General features: G+C 40.7%; 1 protein-coding gene across 1 annotated transcript in view; it reads left to right on the plus strand.

Moving 5' to 3' along the window:
- TOP1 (DNA topoisomerase I) overlaps window positions 1-13404 on the plus strand; it is an 89519-nt gene that overhangs the window by 69896 nt on the left and 6219 nt on the right. Inside the window, exons 14-17 of the mRNA XM_045885768.3 lie at window positions 10104-10247; window positions 11089-11274; window positions 12324-12392; window positions 12912-13026. Of these exons, the coding sequence (XP_045741724.1) occupies window positions 10104-10247; window positions 11089-11274; window positions 12324-12392; window positions 12912-13026 (514 nt within the window). The remainder of the gene's footprint in view (window positions 1-10103; window positions 10248-11088; window positions 11275-12323; window positions 12393-12911; window positions 13027-13404) is intronic.

Consider the following 13404-nt stretch of genomic DNA (forward strand, 5'->3'; position numbering starts at 1 on the left):
CTTCTGGCTTCCTAGGGTTTATATGGGTAGGTTCTACCAGGAGGACTAAATGGGATGATGTATGTGAAAGCACATTGTAAACTGTTGTATACCCATGTATTGTTATTTGTTAATCCTATTACTGAAAGGGGAAAGCTGTCTTGGAAGGGCAGTCAAGTTCTTATTAGCCTGCTAGGCATAGCCTGCTTGGGAGAGGCCCATGAACTTCCTACCTCAGAGGTACTATGGAAATGTGCATAGCAACCTAAAAGAGAAATGAGCTCGAAAGAAAACAGCAAAGGAATTAGTTCTTTGTAGACTATGACTGTTAACATGCAGGGGACTGGGACTTAAAGACCTTCTTAATCTTGGTTTCTAGGTTTTTAAACATCTGTTAATACATGAAAGCTGCACCTCAAAAGGCTGTGTCTTGTCGACACTAACTACACACCCTCTTAACTTAGAGTTTTTTGTTCTAATATGAAAAAGACCATCTCTATATTTTCTACCATTCAGTTAGAAATACCACTTTTTCAGGGTGCCTGGGTGGCTCAGTTGTTAAGCATCTGCCTTAGGCTCAGGTCATGATCCCAGGGTCCAGGATCGAACCCCACGTCGGGCTCTCTGTTCAGCGGGAAGCCTGCTTCTCCCTCTCCCACTCCCCCTGCTTATGTTCCTTCTCTCGCTGTCTCTTTCTATCAAATAAAATCTTAAAAAAAAAATCACTTTTTCTAGTTTAAGTATAGAATCAGAAAGAAAACCCTTATGAGCAGAAGTCATCTAAAGAAACATTCTTCAGAAATAAACAACAGTGGATGAATAATGGTTTTAGTTCTCAAAGAACTCCTAGGCTAGTGGGCCAATTGGGTAAGAATTCAACTGTATTAGGAGAAAGGTAAGCATTAAGTGTTTTTAGATAAATACAGCAGTTATTCCCAGCACTTAGAGATCAGGAATAAATTTATGAAGGAAATTAGATTACATTTAGGTCTTAGGTATTCCAAACAGCACTGTGTCATGGGCTGAGAGGGAGAAGTGTAAAAAGGAGTAACAAAAAGAGTTAGTAAATGGTGATGTTTGCACAACATTGTGAATGTGCTATAAATGTCACTAATGGTAAATTTTACATATATTTTACACACAAAAAAACCAAAATAATGGATATTAGGTTACTTCTAAGTGTTTTCACATATATTGACATTCAATTATCTTAGCAACCATACCAGATGTACTAATACATTCCACTGTTTTATTAGATAAATTTGGTCTCTGGGAAGCCAGAAAACTTGCCCACAATCCCATAGTTAGTAACTCTGACTTAGATCTTTAGCCTCCTGTTGCTTTCGTGTTATACCCTACTGCTAAATTGTGGCCAGCCTTAAGCATCTTGCTAAAAAGACTGGCCCATATTCTGCATCTGGTGGCGAACCTTTGAAGGGCTTTGAACAGAGGAGTGTCTTGAACATAACCCCACTTCAGCAAGATTCACAGGCTTTATATGCAGTCATACCAGTAAACATAAACTCTTGTAAATGATGCAAAGGGAAAAGTGCAGGGTACCATTTGAGAGTATACCAGGGCATCTGATTTGGCCTTGGGTTCAAGGAAGGCCTTTGTGAGGAAATAACATTTAAGATAAGACTTACAAGATGTATAGGATTTATCCATGGAAAGGAGAGGGGAATGGGTGTTCCAAAGAAGATAACCTTTTGAAATCCCTGAGGTGAGAAAGAGTTTGGTGGTCTTGACTGAATGAAGGGCAGCCTAGTTGAGGTACAGTGAGCAAGAAAGGGGCATGAGGAAGAGTTTAGAGGGGGATGCAGCCCAGATCTTCAGACTCTTCCTAAAATTGTTTATATTATTCTAAATCCAATAGGAAGGTACTGGGTTCTAACAAGGGAAACAGTACCAGGTTTGTGTTTTAGAAACTTGACGTAACTGATCATTCTGAGTGCTAAATTCTGTGTAGATTGGATCGGACACACACCAGAAGTAGGGTTACCAATAGGATGCTGTTGTAATATTCCAGGCAATGAATGGTGATGGCTTGGACAAGATGATGCCGGTGTGGGTGAAGAGAGGTGAACGGATTCCCAAATACATGTATACTGCATTCTCTTACACCTGGGATTCTAGCTGATTCTAGGAGAGCCTCCAAGGGTTGACCTCTTTGTTGTTGATAGGGCAGGTGGAGGACCTCCAGGGCTGAGAGTCACCAATTTATTCCTGACAATATTCAGATAACCCCCATATACTGTAGGGATTTGTGCAGGTTTCTGAATGATGGTTATGGTAGTGAACCTAGAAGTCACCCACATATAGGCCCTGCCTAGAATTTTATACCCAAGACAGAGAATCTACTCAGCTGGGTTGGGATCCTAAGAGTCATGAAGATGGTTAAAGGCTTGGGAAGTCATACTTCCTGTTAAGAGAAAAAGAAATGTGATTTCTTTAGCTTTTGCCGGTACTTGTCTGTTTCTCACTCAGCAGAGCAGTTAAGAACTTCAGAGGTCTGGATTTGACAGCACTTCGAATAGTCTTTAAATGCACTGCCAGCAGGAGAAGCATTCTCCCGATAAAAATAGGGAGTTACAAGCATTAGGGGTTTTATTTTTTATGAAATATTTCAGATATACAAGAATAGATAACAATATGGTGAAAGCTCAGGCCCACCATCTGGCTGTGTCAAACTTTAACATCATGTCCTGTTTGTTCAGTTACTCATTTTGTAAGAATATTCTGATAAACAAAGCTGAAGCCCCTGTGTACTCTTCACCTCCTTCCCTAGAGGTTACTATAATGCACTTAATGTTTTCATTCTCGTATATATTTTTGTATTTTTACAGTGTGTTTCTCTGTGAATAAACAATAATGTAGCATTGTTTTTACAAGGTATAATTTTAGGTATGTTATTGAGATCGTTCTGCAACTTATTTATTTCACTCGGCTTTGGTTTTGATATTTTTATCTTGACATACTTCTAATTTATCCATTTTATTTGCTAGATGGTGTTCTGTTTTATAAAAAAAATATTCTGGGCGCCTGGGTGGCTCAGTTGGTTAAGCGACTGCCTTCAGCTCAGGTCATGATCCCAGGGTCCTGGGATCGAGTCCCGCATCGGACTCCCTGCTCTGCGGGGAGCCTGCTTCCCCCTCTCCCACTCCCCCTGCTTGTGTTCCCTCTCTCGCTATGTCTCTCTCTGTCAAATAAATAAATAAAATCTTTAAAAAAATATATATATATATATTCTCTTGTCAAGAGACATTTAAGGTTGTTCATAGTATTTTGCTGTTATAAACAGTGCTGGATCAATACATCTTCCTTGTATATATGGATGAAAATTTGCCTTAAGGATTCTTCATTAGATATTTTTAAATTTTTCTCTAAAGTGCCTAACCAGTTTACATCACCACCATTCCCCCAACCATGTGCACATTTCTGTCTTCCATATCCTTGCCAACATTTCTAAAGTTTTGCTTTTTGCATTTGGATCTTTGATCTATTAGAATGTATTTTTGTGTATAGTAGGAGGTTGAGCTCTAATATATTTTTTCAAATGAATAACCAGTTGTCCCAGAACTATTTAGTTATATCACCTCTCTGTTTATATATCAAATCTCTACATATATGTCAATCTGTTTATGGGCTGTCTGTCCTGTTTGTCTATTTCTTCATTAATTAGCATACTGTCCTAACTGTTGAGCTTTACTGACTAGGACAGGTTTCCTTCACCTCATTCTTCAAAATTGTCTTGGCTGTTCTTGGCTCTCTGCTATTTTGCATTCATTTTGAGGTAAATTTGTCATGGTCTAATGAAAACTATTGAGATTTTTATTGTTAATATAAAGGGTTAATAGGGGAAAAAATTGACATTATTGAGTCTTCCAGCCTATGAACGTATTCTACTTCTCCATTAATTTATGTCTTTGAGTACACCCTCTAGTATTGCTTTATAATTTTCTCCATAGTTTTACATATTCTTAAAACCTTTTTTTCTTAGGGGGCGCCTGGGTGGCTGAGTTGGTTAAGCGACTGCCTTCGGCTCGGGTCATGATCCTGGAGTCCCTGGATCGAGTCCCGCATCGGGCTCCCTGCTTGGCAGGGAGTCTGCTTCTCCCTCTGACACTCCCCCATCTCATGTGCTCTCTCTCATTCTCTCTCTCAAATAAATAAAATCTTTAAAAAAAAAAAAACTTTTTTTCTTAGAACCCTTATAGTTTTTAGGCTTATATTGAATGTGATTTTTTTTTCCCCACTACATTTCTGTTACTACTAGAGTGGTAATGCTATTGATTTTTTAATATTTGTATCTGACAACATTGCTGAACTCCTCTTACTCTAGAAATGTCTGTGTCTTTTGGATTTTCTGTGTAGACAAGTAAATTACCTATAAATCATTTCCACTCTTACACCTCATACTTCTTTTTTTTAAAGAGAGGGAGGGAGGGAGATAGGTGGGGGGAGGGGCAGAGGGAGAGAAAAATCTCAAGGAGACTCCTCTCGCTGAGCGAAGAGCCTGACACGGGAATTGGATGCTCAACCAACTGAGCCACCCAGGCGTCCCTACCTCATACATCTTTTGCTTAACGTTTTCCTTTTCATTTTAAAAGTACCCACAACCATCCCATAAAACCCTAATCCTCTCTCCAGTTAGCAGTTGTCAGAATGAGATATTTGATTAGTTTCTGTGCTCAGTACCTTCCCTCTAGGTTTACTTTTCTTGTTGAAACGCACCCATTCACTGTTTGTTTAGTGAGGATCTATAGGTGGCAAATTCTTCACTGAAAATTTCATTTTCATCCTTATAATGTATTTTTTTCCAATAAAGAGTGTACCTTTATTATTCTGTATCTCAATGTGGATATATTTGTATAGATACTTAGACTATGAGTGAGACACTAATGTATTTTAACCTGTAAACTTTTGACTGGGAGGTAGTTTTGTGTTTTTTTTTAATTTTTATTTATTCATGAGAGAGAGAGAGGCAGAGGGAGAAGCAGGCTCCCGCGGAGCAGGGAGCCCGATGTGAGACTCGATCCCAGGACCCTGGGATCATGACCTGAGCCGAAGGCAGACGCTTAACGACTGAGCCACCCAGGCGCCCTGGGAGGTAGTTTTTGTCCTTGTATCATTCTCTTTTGCTCTTTGCTCTCCACTTCTCTGCTCTTTCCTCCTAGGAGTCCTCTAACCCAGTTCAGCCCATGCTAACACAGGCGTGCTGGCTTTAGCTCTCCCCATTTTGTTTGGAGCACTTTAATTGCTATATGTTTGGAACAGTGTACGGATTAAAGCATGATTTCACTTACTGATCTGACCCAAAAGTCTATAAAGATAAAGTTTTATAGGGGCGCCTGGGTGGCTCAGTCGTTAAGCGTCTGCCTTCGGCTCAGGTCATGATCCCAGGGTCCCGGGATCGAGCCCCGCATCGGGCTCCCTGCTTGGCGGGAAGCCTGCTTCTCCCTCTCCCATTCCCCCTGCTTGTGTTCCCTCTCTCGCTGTGTGTGTCTCTCTCAAGTAAATAAATAGAATCTTTAAAAAAAAAAGTTTTTTGTAGTAGAGAGTGAAGGGTGGTAATTGGTAGTTTTACTTCCTGGAGGACTTTAGATCCAGAACATGGGAGACTACCATCATGGGGCTTCTTTCTATGTACCTTTCTGCTCAGCCTCCAGAGATTTCTCCTATTCTAAGATTCTTTGCTTGCTTTTCTGTCTATATTTTACTTATTCACTTCCCCCATGTAATATTATTGTACCATTGTACCCCATCTCTGCTCCATTAAGGAATTTAGCTCAAGTATGATGGACTTAGAGATTTTTGACAACTTAAAAAAAATTGGGTAGTTAAAAAGAGCACAGCTGAAGTGTGTCCCTTTAATGTCCCCCTTTCTGAAACTTGGATTGGTCTACTTGCAGTCAGAGCCAGGGTTATAGTACAAATAGCCTCACAGGTCATTGAAAGGATCAGGGCTTTTAAAGAGAGCCACAGGAACATGTGCTCCAGGTAAAGACTATCCTGAGCTCATTCACATTTTTCTGTGCTCATCCTAGTTTGTTCTGCTTTATTCAGACATCTTGCACGTGTTTCCATTCCCTTCCTCTTCCACTCTGTACTTGTGCCCACAGAATCTGAAATAGCAGGAAAATGGCAGCCAGCCTTCTGGAACCAGTAGTTCCAGTGAAGCCCTCTGATTCCAGATAAACCATAGATCCAGAGGTTACAGAAGGACTGCTTGTTAAAGGTACTCACTGCTAAGTCCAACCCACTGCCAAGGTTGGAAACATTATCTAGTCTCATAACCTATAAAGTGTAACCCTTAGTAAAAGTGAGGTTCTTCAACCAGTCTTAACTTTACGAACAAAATTTGTCATTTTTTCTTTAAATGAATTACAGCAAACTTCAGAATCAGTTGTTGATACTACATTGCATTCAATCCTATTAAAATATTCTTAGGGTGAAATACCCATTTCAGCCTTTTCTCTCTTGAGAGCTTACAATTCTGTGAGGTTTCAGACCTTTTAGATGTAACCATCTGTGTGTTGAAGGGCTGGATTGAAGGAAAATGTCTTTAATAAAACTTTATATGCTTAGGAAGCTCTTGATTTTGGTGCTTTATTAGAAAGAGAAAATAAGACATATGCTTATTTTTAAAAAATCCTGAGCCTGACTTTTGCAAATTCTGAAGTATAAGAAATAAAACACTAGAACTTCTAGATGATATCATGGTAGAACATTTTCATGACCTTAGTGTAGATTTCCCAGGACACAAAATAAACACTAATGATTAAAAAAAAAATTGACAAAGTGGACTTCATTAAAATTAAAAACTTAGGTTCAACAGGGAGGACACTGTTAAATACAGGCTGGCAGAAAATATTGGCAGCATGTTTATCTGACAGAAAACTTGTATCCAGAATATCCAAAGGATTCTATAACTCAATAAAGAAGACAAACGTGGGCGCCTGGGTGGCTCAGTTGGTTAAGCAACTGCCTTTGGCTCAGGTCATGATCCCGGAGTCCTGGGATCGAGTCCCACATCGGGCTCCCGGCTCAGCGGGGAGCCTGCTTTCTCCCTCTGACCCTCTCCCCTCTCATGCTGTTTCTCTGTCTCTCTCTCTCTTTCTCTCAAATAAATAAATAAAATCTTTAAAAAATAAAAAATAAAAAAAAAATAAAAGTGGGCATGTATGAAAAGCTACTTGGATTTTCTCTTTAAACATGGTATTAATATATAGGGCCAGTTTGTTGTATCTTTTGTTTAAGTGGTAGATGTTTGGAGTTCAGAATGCCAGTCACCCCTTCTTTCGTGTTCTACACAATTGCAAACTCACATCGGGATCACCAACTGTGTGAAAAGAACCACTTAAGGGGCACTGACTCAGTCAGTGGAGCATGTGACTCTTGATCTCAGGGTTATAAGTTCGAGCCCAGCATTGGGTATAGAGATTACTTTTAAAAAGCTGGGGGGGAGGAGGGGGCACCTGGGTGGCTCAGTCATTAGGCATCTGCCTTCGGCTCAGGTTATGATCCCGGGGTCCTAGGATCGAGCCCTGCGTTGGGTTCCCTGCTCCGCGGGAGGCCTGCTTCTCCCTCTCCCACTCCCCCTGCTTGTGTTCCCTCTCTTGCTGTGTCTCTCTCTGTCAAATAAATAAAATCTTTACCAAAAAAAAAAAAAAATCTTAAAAAAATAAGAGCTACTTAAGAATATTGGCAAATGTCATCATTCCCCAAGACAAATCTCTGAGAGAGGATTAGAGAATAGGATTTAGCTCATCTTCCACTCTGTATCCTGAATCCAGATCCTGACCCCATTTACCCACTGTGCTTAATGAGTAAGCAATTATATTAGAAACAAAATATGGTAAGCCCACTAGTTAAAAAAAAATCACCCAGGGCACCTGGGTGGCTCAGATGGTTAAGCGTCTGCCTTCGGCTCAGGTCATGATCCCAGGGTCCTGGGATCGAGTCCCGCATCAGGCTCTCTGCTCCTTGGGAGCCTGCTTCTCCCTCTGCCTCTCTCTCTCTCTCTCTCTCTCTCTGTCTCTCATGAATAAGTAAATAAAATCTTTTAAAAAAAATAAAATAAAATAAAAATAAATCACCCAAAGAATGTCCTGTATAACTAAATCAAATTAGATTCTTATTCAAACAGAGGTTTGAATGGGTAGGGGAAGATGGGAAAGGCTTAAAGGCAGTCCCCCTATAGTAGTCACCTTGTTTTACTGAGATGGTTTTGATGAAGACCTTGTCTGGAAGACTGAAATGGGTATTTTATCTTCTAGTAGTCTGAGAAAGCTTGTTCAAGTGCATTTAACTGTCTGGATTCTGTTTAGAGAAACTGAAGGCAGGAGGGATAAGCATACTTCCTGGAGGCCAGCCTTCCCCTAGACCTAGACAAGGTGGCTTCTACCCCTGCCCCCATCTCTCTATGTCCTTATTTGAGAGAATCCTGGATCCTTGTGTCAAGAGCCCTGCCAACCTGTGAAGAAAAGTTGGTCTTGTGGTATTCTCTGTGAATGATTTATTTGTTGGGTTTTTCTAAACTTTGTTTCAGTGGCATGAGTAAGGAATTGCCCAAGTGTAAATCTACGGGACTTTGAAGACTTGGAGTCAGGCTTTGGTAGGCCTGTGTGCTTTAAAGTGATGGCCAAGAGCCCGCTCCTGAGCTGGAGACTGTACTATTGAAGATTAGTCTTTCTTGTGTAGTCGTGTGTGTGTGTGTGTGTGTGACAGAGAGACATGATGGTCATGGAAATTTATTGACTTGTATGGGGACAGCTGGTATCACCCCTTTTTCTTCACCCTCTTAAATGTCAATATGTACTTAGAAAAATCAGTGAGAAATTTTCAGCTTCCCATTGTCAGGAAATAGAACTTAGATATTTCTTCTTAGATATTGTATCACCAACTGCTAAATCACCCACCCACAACAAGTAGTTCCTGAACCTCTTGTTTTGTAGCCAAACAAGTACATACAACTTGGCCACACACAGTTGTGGGAGAGTGCTGATGAATCCTTAGCATACCCGGGTAAGCTTGCATTTCTGAGCATTGTTAGTGCTAGATGTAGAAGATTATTTCTTGCTTTCACATAGCCCACTTTCCTGCATGCTCAGAAGGCTCATTACCTTGACCACAGTTCTTATGCTTCGAGGACCACACGTCCCATGTCAGGTGGGAAGTAGGCATATGTCAGTATTAATCACTACCCCTTTCTCTAGCTGTGGTTGGGGGAATTAAGAGCCGAGATTCTTGGGTTCTTGAATTCCATCCCTCTATTCATGTCATATAATCTGTTTTAGGCCTTAGAATACTTCCTGCCCCCCTTGGGATTTCATGGGGGGTTTTTTTTGTTTTTGTTTTTTCCTTTCTTACCTTTCGCACTTGACATTAGTATCAGTCCTTGCTTGTGAATCTGTTTCCATTCAACATGGTAGCAGAAATAATCTTCTGTCACTGTTGATTAGATTCAGTCTTTTCACACCCTTTTAAAAACATTTCATCGGCGTTAGAATCAATTTTTAAAACTTGTACCAAAAACTCTGATTAAAAAAAAAAGTCTTCCCAGTAACATTGTTTCCCTCAATCTAATCAAGAATACTTTTAAATGCAGAAGTTAGAAAATGGTGAATAATTACCACTGTTCCTGGAAGTCTTTGTGTTCCTTAGTAATTATGTGTTGTCATCTTTGGTTCTGCTTTCCTTGATAGTCCGTCAAACTGAATGGTTGTCTTGGATTTAATGAAATTCAGTCCTAGCAGAAAACTGCTGTTGGGTCACAGACTCTGCAGCAGAGTGGTGATGCTGATGTGGGAATTGGGGATATTTAAACCCTTTGTATTGACAGAAGTCAGTTTTTGGTACATGCCATGTGGGCTTTTTTTACAGACTGAAAGCCAGGGGCTTTCTTAGCAATTAGGAGCCAGTTGGGCTTGACAATGAAACGGGACAGCATGAGTTCTCATCAGGTTAGATGCTCTAAAACTTCTCTTCAGTACTCTTCTTTTTCTGCCTTGCTTAAGCTCAGGTTCCTTCTCTTTGGTTCAGAGCTCTGAACTTGGATATTCAAAGTCTATTTTTCCTCTACCATCCCTAAGCAATCCACATTTGGGGCCGGGTCTTTGCAGGGTGAGAAAGACTGGCAGAAATATGAGACTGCTCGGCGATTGAAGAAGTGCGTGGACAAGATCCGGAACCAGTATCGAGAAGACTGGAAGTCCAAAGAGATGAAAGTCCGGCAGAGAGCTGTAGCTCTGTACTTCATAGACAAGGTGAGCATCTTCCTGTCACATTACCTAGTGTGTTCAGCTTATCCAAGATGTGGGTATTGTTTACTCCTCCAGGCCTTGTGTTAGAACTGGAGAAGTACCAATCTCTGGTCCAGAGGCGTTCGGAGTGTACTGCTCTCTGAATCTGAATCTGCGGGAAATACTGTGACATTTTCAAACTCGCCACCAAAAAAATTTTATTTTACATCACGACCCAACACACATAAATATATTTGTATTTGTATGTAGCTGAAACAAAAGTTGCACAAAACAATGTTAAACCTTTCTATGAGCGGTGAATTCTGACATTTTAATTTGTTTGTTTTTTTATAAAGGATGGTTATAACCCTTAAAATATGGTTAAATAGTCCACTAATGTATCACAACTACAGTTTGAAGGACCATGCTCTAGAGATCAGTTTGTCAGTACCTTTTTGAAGATTCTGGTTTTTTTCCCCCCAGTTTTACTCTGCCTAGTACAAATTCTGAATTGTGTCAAAAACTGAGCAAAATTAAGAGACTATTGAGTTTGATTACCCAGAATAGGAATAGTCCTTCATTTGCTACTTTATTTTAAAAAAAAAATAATAATTTTCCTTTCCTCCATCCCCATTTGAGAGAACAGAGTAAAGAGAGGCTTGGTTTTCTGAGAAAGAATAATATCACTATGATTCCCCATTCTTCATTTAGAAGCAACAGTGTAGAATCCAGAATTCCCAAGCCTTGCAGATTGATGCTCTGTCTCCAAAGAGAGTTGGGAGACTTCTGATTTGGGTTTCCTTAGAAATCCTGTGAGATTCAAGTTTTTTCATTTGTTCTCATTTTTCCCTCTCTTCCTGGACAGCTTGCTCTGAGAGCAGGCAATGAGAAGGAGGAAGGAGAAACAGCGGACACCGTGGGTTGCTGCTCGCTTCGTGTGGAGCATATCAATCTGCACCCAGAGTTGGATGGTCAGGAATACGTAGTAGAGTTTGACTTCCTTGGGAAGGACTCAATCAGATACTATAACAAAGTCCCTGTTGAGAAACGAGTAAGTTACTGTGGCCTGTGCTCTCTGGCCTTTTTTTCCTTTCATTCATTCAGCAAGCATTTATCAAGTGCTTTTTGTATGCTCTTCACTTCGCTGGACATTAGGAAAATGGTTTGAAAGAGAGGGGAGAGGTGTTGTTGGGTGTCCTATGGTACCTCCTTTTAGTCCCTCTCACTCACCCCCCACTCCATGCTACACCTTCCTGGGGATGGGGGGATATGTCCTATAGTAATATTCAACAGAGCATGCTGTAGAGAGTTGGCCCTCATGGCAAACTTCAGTATAAGATTTAACTCACCTTATTGTAATGATTCAACCACGTTTCAGTACCCCCTGGTCATGTTGCACATCTGTCAAGTTTGTAGCTTTGCTTCACCTTCTCCCCTACTCTTGACTGAGCAGAACAGTAGCCCTTTAGTCCCCAAATCTCTGAGTCTGTGCCAAAGAGAGCACTGCAACTCCATGTTTTCCCCCAAGTGTTGGGGGTGACCTACAGGGTGCCGGGCCTCCATAATCCAGCCCTTTATCAGTCTGATGTTTTATCAGTCATTAAGGCTTTGCTGGCTCTGGCAGTGATCCATACTAAACAAGGCTAAAGAGACATGATAATGTAATACCTTAGATTGGGTTCCATCCTGGGGAGGTACAGGACATCATTAGATCAGCTGTCCAAATTGGAATATGAACAGTAGATTGAAATATATATGCATGTAAATTTATGAAGCTGGTAAGTACTGTGCATATGTTAAGGGAGTGTTTCTATCCTTAGAAATTCTTAGGAAATACACGGAGATATTTGGGGGCTATATATAATATAAGTACACATAAATGGTTCAGGACACAAATAGGTGTATACACACATGTATGTAGAGAGAAATCAGGCAGACATGTACTGTGCAAATGGTGAATGATGTATAAAATGTTAATGGTGAATCTGGTAAAGGATGTGAGTATGCCTTGGGCTTTTTTATTTTCCAAGTTTTTGTAAGCTTGCAGTTATTTCCAAAGTAAAGGCTTTTTAAATAATAGGTTCTACTTATTTCTTTTAGGTTTTTAAGAACTTACAGCTATTTATGGAGAACAAACAGCCTGAGGATGATCTTTTTGATAGACTCAATGTGAGTGGACAGAGTGCACTGGGTTGAAGGAGGGGCCCAGCCAGAGCCTCCTCACAAGCTCCTAAAGGAGAGGTTTGCCGGGGGTGACTTGGACTACACACGCTTCCTCCTGTAGGCACACAGTGAATCCATGCCCAAAGCCCTGAGACAGGTGGACAGACCCTGCCTTTTATTCTCTTCTGGCTCTTGCAGAGTCTTCTCTTGGCTGGATGCCCAGCCACCTCTGCTGGAGACTGAAGGCCTTTCCCTGATATCAGGGAAGATCTTAATAGGGAAGGACAACTTTGCTTTATTGGCCTGCTTAAGATCAAAGTACTTCAAAGGAGGTATCATGCAAACCTATGTTTTGGAATTCTTTTCACTCTCTCTCTCTTTTTTTTAACTCCCCACTGGCAGGACCATAAACTTGGCAAAATTGAGATTACACTGGCATAAATGTCCTAGAGCTTGCCAGAAGGGGCAGAGTGGTATGGCTTTTGCCTAAATCCCAGTACCTTCTCTGTGCTTTGTCTCCTCCAGACTGGTATTCTAAATAAGCATCTTCAGGATCTCATGGAGGGCTTGACAGCCAAGGTATTCCGTACATACAATGCCTCCATCACGCTACAGCAACAGCTAAAAGAACTCACAGCCCGTAAGTACTGCTTGGTCAGATGTGCCTGTACCCTTCCTGGTGTGTACATTGCCCTTGCTCAGCTAAGTCCTAGATCCATTCTGCTTCTTCTCCTTAACTTTATGACTAGAAACTATTTCTTCTATAGCTCTAAGAGAGAGCCAAGGCTTAGGTGTATAAACATAAAATCAGTGCAGTTTCCCCCTTCCTACCCCAACTTCAAGATTAATTTTCATGGAATGCTGACAGGAGCTTTCTATCTGCTCTGAAAATGCCTACAATTGATGTTTTATATGTATGTTATTTGAAAACTCACAGGGTGAAGACATAGTGCTATGATGTTTGGTTAAATTGGAAAGAATAAGGTTGTGATGGTTAATTTTTAAAAATAGGAGCACA

The sequence above is a fragment of the Mirounga angustirostris genome, unplaced genomic scaffold (assembly GCF_029215605.1).
Source record: "Mirounga angustirostris isolate CCGP_5_RB_7025 unplaced genomic scaffold, mMirAng1.0.hap1 SCAF_10, whole genome shotgun sequence".
NCBI lineage: Eukaryota > Metazoa > Chordata > Mammalia > Carnivora > Phocidae > Mirounga > Mirounga angustirostris.